At 43.4% G+C, this 7,471-nt stretch overlaps 2 protein-coding genes across 2 annotated transcripts; both read left to right on the top strand.

Annotated features, from left to right (window-relative positions):
- On the top strand, positions 1-1,131 carry LOC306921533 (creatine kinase, testis isozyme-like; the record flags this gene model as incomplete). Its single annotated transcript, XM_079498699.1, has 1 exon — positions 1-1,131. One exon carries the CDS (start codon positions 1-3, stop codon positions 1,129-1,131), a length of 1,131 nt encoding a protein of 376 aa, XP_079354825.1.
- A 2,784-nt stretch (positions 1,132-3,915) lies between these two features.
- LOC306922102 (creatine kinase, testis isozyme-like) lies at positions 3,916-5,037 on the top strand (the record flags this gene model as incomplete). Its single annotated transcript, XM_079499495.1, has 1 exon — positions 3,916-5,037. The coding sequence occupies one exon, from the start codon at positions 3,916-3,918 to the stop codon at positions 5,035-5,037; it is 1,122 nt and encodes a 373-aa protein (XP_079355621.1).
- Between the last annotated feature and the right edge of the window lie 2,434 nt (positions 5,038-7,471).

Raw genomic sequence — 7,471 nt, 5'->3', positions numbered from 1 at the left:
ATGGCTAAAATGAACCTCAGGGGAATGACGGCTGAGGACGAATACCCAGATCTAAGCAAGCACAACAACCACATGGCCAAGGTCCTCACCAAGGACATGTACAAGACACTGCGGGAGCGTGTCACCCCCAGCGGATACACCATTGACGATGTCATTCAAACAGGGGTGGACAATCCTGGCCATCCTTTCATTATGACAGTGGGCTGTGTGGCTGGAGACGAGGAGACGTATGAGGTCTTCAAGGAGCTGCTGGACCCCGTGATCGAGGACAGGCACGGAGGCTACAAACCCACAGACAAACACAAGACCGACATCAACCCTGACAACCTGAAGGGTGGAGATGACCTTGATCCTGCCTATGTCCTGAGCTCCCGTGTCCGAACTGGCAGGAGCATCTGTGGGCTCTCCCTGCCGCCACACTGCACACGTGGAGAGAGGCGGAATGTGGAGAAACTTTCGATTGACGCTCTGGCATCTCTGACAGGTGATCTGAAGGGGAAGTACTACGCACTCAAGGACATGACCGATGCCGAGCAACAGCAGCTCATTGACGACCACTTCCTTTTCGACAAGCCAGTCTCTCCTCTGCTGCTGTCCGCTGGGATGGGCCGCGACTGGCCCGATGCCAGGGGCATCTGGCATAATGACAGCAAGACCTTCCTGGTGTGGGTCAACGAGGAGGACCACCTGCGCGTCATCTCCATGGAGAATGGAGGAAACATGAAGGTGGTCTTCAACCGTTTCTGCACCGGCCTCACCAAGATTGAAGAGCTGTTCAAAGCGAACGGACATAAATTCATGTGGAACGAGCATCTGGGCTACGTGTTGACCTGCCCTTCTAACCTGGGAACCGGCCTGCGTGCAGGAGTGCACGTCAAGCTGCCCAAAATGAGCGAACACCCCAAATTTGAGGAGGTTCTCAAAAACCTAAGGCTCCAGAAACGTGGAACCGGTGGTGTTGACACAGCTGCTACGGGCGGTGTGTTTGACATCTCCAATGCTGACAGACTGGGCTTCTCTGAGGTGGAGCTGGTGCAGATGGTGATAGATGGAGTCAAGATGCTGGTTGAAATGGAGAAGAAGCTGGAGGCAGCCGGGTGCATCGACGACATGATACCAGCCCCGAAATAAGTCCTCTAGTCTGAATATGATACATGGGGGGCTATTCTTTATGGTATCACTGGTAATACATGTTGTCCCCCTATTTTGATTTCAGATAAATAAGATTGACCTATGATGTGTAATATTCTTTTTTTAAATTTGATTTGTAATCTTTTTTTACAACTTTTTTTTTTTCAATTTTACATATATTTTTTATACAAACGGTTAATTGTTGACATTAATTTTGTTAGAAGATAGATCTCATTTTGTTTAGGGAATGTGTAGTGGTCATTCGTCAAGTCGTTTTTATTTCCTATTATTTTCACATTTTTGTAGTTTATTTCTTTCTAAGATAAAACCAATGGCCATTGTCCACATCTTTATTTTTCAGAACTTTTATTTCACTGCGGCATGTTATGATGAAGGTGATTAGTATTATTGTATGTACTTAATTTTATTTCATTTTTATTTAACTATTTGGGACACAAGAGCTTTTTTACTTTTGATGAAGAACACCTCTGTTTTGGTTCATTATGATGTATTGATCCTTTTTGTTTATTCGTCTTTTGTATTTATTATTGTACTTAAGTTATTTTATTTAAATACAGAACGTTGATCGTTTATGGACATTGGGGGTTAGAGTTTAAGTAAATGTTTGCTCTTATTCTCAAGATCTTAGATTTGTTTTCCTAAGATCTATATTGGGAATGTTTCTTAGATAACTGACTTGGTGCACATACAATTACACTGGTATGTTTGTATTTAGAACCCAGCTAGGAGTTATAAGCATAATTTGCTTATTATCCTAATATTGAAATGACACTTGATGGTGGATGATGATGATTATGATGTATCAAATATTGTAAAAATGTTTTTTTTTGTGTATTATTTTATACATGCAGCTCTATAGCTCTTACGGTGTTGTTGGTTTACTTAGGAAGTATAGTCTAACCAAGTTTAAATTAATTTAGTTTGTTCTTATTTTCTAGATGTTCTCATTTGTTCAATGACAATTCTACCTCCATGTTTTAATAGATTATATGTAGAAACAATTGCACTACACCTTTTTATTTTCCTTATTTGTTTGAAGTGTGTATAAAAGTGCAACTGCTCTGTTTATAGCTACTTTTTGAAAGGTCTAATTCCTTTTTTTATTAACACAGTTCAGTGGTTGACCCCGGTGACCGGTGGGAGAGGAGATGGTCGCCGTGAGCTTCCGTTCAGGCGCATGAGCTATGAAAGCCTGTTGCCTGTGATTGGTTAGCTGATTCGCTCGTTTACATATGACGTAAATGTTCCCGTCAATGGCGTTTAATGTTTTGATGTTTAATTTACGTCATATTTAGCGGAATTTTGACCTAATTTCTCCGTTCATTGTCAATGGCAAATATTGAGACGTGTGGGGACAAGATTTACCGGACATTTATTTGACCTGAATTCCCCTTTCATTGTCAATGGCAAATCTTAGGACGTGTGGGGACAAAAGCTGTTTATAGAAGAGGCTAGCGCCCCTTAAAAATCACACCTGTGTGAAGTGAGGGCTGCTCTTATCATCGTACATCATCATGCATCATCTCATACTGGCCAATCAGAATGCCTGTTGCCACAAATTTACGTCATATTTGGCCTAATTTTACCTAATTTCTCCTTTCATTGTCGATGGGAAATATGAGATGTGTGGGGAGTCGGGACAAGATGATGTAAATCTGCCATTCATTGTCAATGACATATAATGTTTGTGTTGCGGACATTTGACCTAATTTCTCCTTTCATTGTCGATGGAAAATATGAGACGTGTGGGGAAAAGATGACATAAACTTTCCCTTCATTGTCAATGGCATTTAATGTTTGTGTTGCGGACAAATTTATGTCATATTTGGCGGACATTTGACCTAATTTCTCCTTTCATTGTCGATGGAAAATATGAGACTTGTGGGGACAAGATGACGTAAAGTTTCCCTTCATTGACAATGGCATTTAATGTTTGTGTTGCGGACAAATTTACGTCATATTTGGCGGACATTTGACCTAATTTCTCCTTTCATTGTCGATGCAAATATGATACGTGTGGGGACAAGATGACGTAAATCTTCCCTTCATTGTCAATGGCATTTAATGTTTGTGTTGCGGACATTTTGTGGGGACAAAAGCTGTATATCCCCTCAAAATTAAAATTAAAACTCCTTTCTGTGCTGACCCGTATCGTGGACCAAACCCCTGGCTGGATTAGAGAACAGAGAAATCCCCCAGGTCTGCACAGAACTGCTGGCAGTGAAGTGCCAGTACTATACTCGTTTGTAGTAGAACAATTTCAGTGATGTACCATTAAAGTGTTACTGTAGCTTATGGTGGGAATTTTTGCCTTTATTGATAGATTCACAGTAAGTTGACAGAAAATGGGGAGAGAGATGGGGGGGAGATACACAGATAAGTTTGTCGGGATCGGAAACTCGAACCCGAGACATGCTGTTAGGCTGGATTATAGGTGCTTGGACCGTTAGGACGGCCTAGGCCGGTGTGAACAACCTTTAACAGGAGGGATGATTACGTGCATTTTGTTTATCCCCAAGTAAAGGTGCCAGCTCCACTGTTGATAAATTAAACATGTGACGTCAGACCAGAGCTTGGTCTGCATATATAAGGTGTTGTAGATGAAAATATCTTCAGTTGTAGAAACACCAAGATAATTAGGAATTTGTGAATTCTCTTGACTGAAAATAATCAACTATTGATAGATTTATTCTGATTCTGATCCTGATTCTGACCCTGAACAAAATGTCAGACATGGAAACTCTAGCTGCCCATATTGCCAGAATGAACCTCAGGGGAATGACGGCTGAGGATGAATACCCAGATCTAAACAAGCACAACAACCACATGGCCAAGGTCCTCACCAAGGACATGTACAAGACACTGCGGGAGCGCGTCACCCCCAGCGGATACACCATCGACGATGTCATTCAAACAGGTGTTGACAATCCTGGCCATCCTTTCATTATGACAGTGGGCTGTGTGGCTGGAGACGAGGAGACGTATGAGGTCTTCAAGGAGCTGCTGGACCCCGTGATCGAGGACAGGCACGGAGGCTACAAACCCACAGACAAACACAAGACCGACATCAACCCTGACAACTTGAAGGGTGGAGATGACCTTGATCCTGCCTATGTCCTGAGCTCCCGTGTCCGAACTGGCAGGAGCATTCGTGGGCTCTCCTTGCCGCCACACTGCACACGTGGAGAGAGGCGGAATGTGGAGAAACTTTCGATTGACGCTCTGGCATCTCTGACAGGTGATCTGAATGGGAAGTACTACGCACTCAAGGACATGACAGATGCTGAGCAACAGCAGCTCATTGACGACCATTTCCTTTTCGACAAGCCAGTCTCTCCTCTGCTGCTGTCCGCTGGGATGGGCCGCGACTGGCCCGATGCCAGGGGCATCTGGCATAATGACAACAAGACGTTCCTGGTGTGGGTCAACGAGGAGGACCACCTGCGTGTCATCTCCATGGAGAATGGAGGAAACATGAAGGTGGTCTTCAACCGCTTCTGCACCGGCCTCACCAAGATTGAAGAGCTGTTCAAAGCAAAAGGAAATGAATTCATGTGGAACGAGCATCTGGGCTACGTGTTGACCTGCCCCTCTAACCTGGGAACCGGCCTGCGTGCAGGAGTACACGTCAAGCTGCCCAAAATGAGCGAACATTGCAAATTTGAGGAGGTTCTCACGAACCTAAGGCTACAGAAACGCGGAACAGGTGGTGTTGACACGGCTGCTACGGGCGGTGTGTTTGACATCTCCAATGCTGACAGACTGGGCTTCTCTGAGGTGGAGCTGGTGCAGATGGTGATAGACGGAGTCAAGATGCTGGTTGAAATGGAGAAGAAGCTGGAGGCAGGAGGGTGCATCGACGACATGATACCGGCCCCGAAATAAGTCCTCTGACTATTAGTCATATTAGTCATAGTCAAAACAGAACCAGATAGAAACGGATGATCTGCTGATCCCCCGATTGGAATTAGCTGAGAAAGAAGAAGAAGAAGATGAAGAAGAAGAAGAAGATGAAGAAGAAGAAGAAGAAGAAGAGGAAGAAGAGGAAGAAGAAGAGGAAGAAGAAGACATAAGTATTAAACATAGGGGGCTATATGGGACACAAGACTTTTGATTTCCTGGATCTGTTGCAGAGTAGCATCAGTCTGAAGCCAAAGGCCTTCTATCCTCCCTGGTCAAGGAGATTGCCTCTTGACCTAGTGGTAGATGTTTTCTTTCTCATGAGGGGAGTCCAGGTTTGTATCTATACATATCGAGTCATCAGAGGTCTGGAATACCCCTTGCTTAATTTGATTTCAGATGAATAAAGTTGACCCATGATTTGTAAAATGTGACCTCGGCTGTGTCATTTATTAATTTCTGCTTGTGTGCAATTTTTGTTTAGTTTTTTTTATTTGTTAGAAGATAGCTCATTGTGTTTAACTTTTTGAAGTACATTTTTCTACCATTGTTAATCTACCAAGTCATTTTTTTCCAAGAACCAGTGGTTGCTGTCCGCAGCTTTATTGTTCAGAACTTTTATTATACTGGAAACTAGGGGGTTGATTTACATAGAAGCACTAATACTCATTCTTTTTTTGAGGGGCGAAAGGGGGATAGCCCCTCCAATGTGAACTTTCAGGCCAAGCTGGCAAGGAGCTTTCATTGTGGAGCTGTATGCGATGTAATTATAACAATACAATGTAAAGGTTATACTGTAGAGTACTGTAATTCCTAATTCCACAATAATATAGTTTGTCAACACAACATGATGGTTTTGTTTGTTCATACTGCATGTGCATAATGTGTATGTGAACAAACACATTGTTTGTGTAAGAATTAAGAGGAAGAAGTTATTTTCCATTTCATCTTCACAACAGGATGTGGTCTTTATGCTGCATGAACAGCCAGCAGCAGCATGGCGGCATGGAGCGCCAACCGCCTCTGTTGGACGCTGATGTTCTTCCCTTTCCCTCCCAGGACCAGGTAACCCAGGACTGCTACCAACGACTTGACAGAGACGCCATTCTCCCTGAACAACACCCACATACTCTGGGCAGCATCATCAGTGGCTGCAGCAGCAGCAGCAGTGCTGCCTTCATCAGCAACCTGGGCCAGTAAAGCCTTGTAGAGGCTTCTAAATGCTGGCAGTCCACTGGCCACAATGTCCTCCTCCAGGCCTGCATCCAGAGTGGCCGACTCTGTGAAGTCCAGGTCCCACAGTGTCCACCCACACTTCTGGCAGCTCTCAAATAGCCCATGTGGCTTTCAACGAGTCCTTAATTGTCGTCTTTACCAAACTTTCTTTAATAGGCATCAAAGACAGACATATACTTGGTTAATGGTTATGCTGCAGACTGGCACTTGATTACTGCCCCTTTTGCTGTGTTTATGGCTTTTAGCCTTTTGATATTGTTTTGCAGTGATCTTTGCTGTGTTTAAAGCGTTTAATGCCTATTACCTTTGGCTCTGAGTGGCTTCGATTTGCTCATTTGCAGTGTTACCTGTGTGTATGGAACTTATCAAATAAGACATCTCAGTACAGCTATTTACCAAGTTATGATCTGACTAATTAAGCCTTTTGCAATCTATATTGGTGACATTTGGAAATGTGTTTTGATTAAATGCCAATACTGTGTACTTTTCTAAATAAAGTTCTATGTACATGAGCAACCGACCATCATTGTTCACCATTGTTCACTCAACTGAACACTTACCTTTCGGGTCTCCCACCCTGTAATTGGGAGTGGCGTAGTAACTGTGATACTAGGAGTACTGTGTGACTCCATTTGGTTACACATAGAATTAGGGTCACAGGCTAAAAGGTTTGGGAACCCTGTCCCCTGCTCTAGTACTGTCTGCAGCATCAACCTCCACCCCATAATGGAGGAGCAGGCGTATTGCCGTGGATTGTCCACTGAAACAGAGTCATTCCCTTGATGCAAAAGCATGCGTACAGAACAGATTCACATTGTTGGGGTGATACCATGAGTTGTATTGTATGAGAATATAATTAATTAATTCAATATAATTTAGTTGACATTGCAGTCAGTGGTATAGGCTATCGAGAGGAATAATACGCATCATGCCACATGCAGAGAAAGCCACCAGTACTGGCTTGATTGTTTATATATCTTATTGATTCACTTTCAAAACAAATATGGGTACTAAATTCTCCTTCTACAGCACGGCCACCCAGGCGTAACAGTGTTGTCAACTTGTCACATCCATACTTGATACTTGTGCTGAGAGCACAAGGAGAGACAACGAGATCATTCCTCGACTAACGACAACGTTGTTATTTTCGCACAAGGCTGACAGCGATTTTAGAATAAAACAT

This window comes from Electrona antarctica, assembly GCF_951216825.1.
Source record: "Electrona antarctica genome assembly, chromosome: 4".
NCBI lineage: Eukaryota > Metazoa > Chordata > Actinopteri > Myctophiformes > Myctophidae > Electrona > Electrona antarctica.
This window is presented reverse-complemented; position numbering and strand designations above follow the sequence as displayed.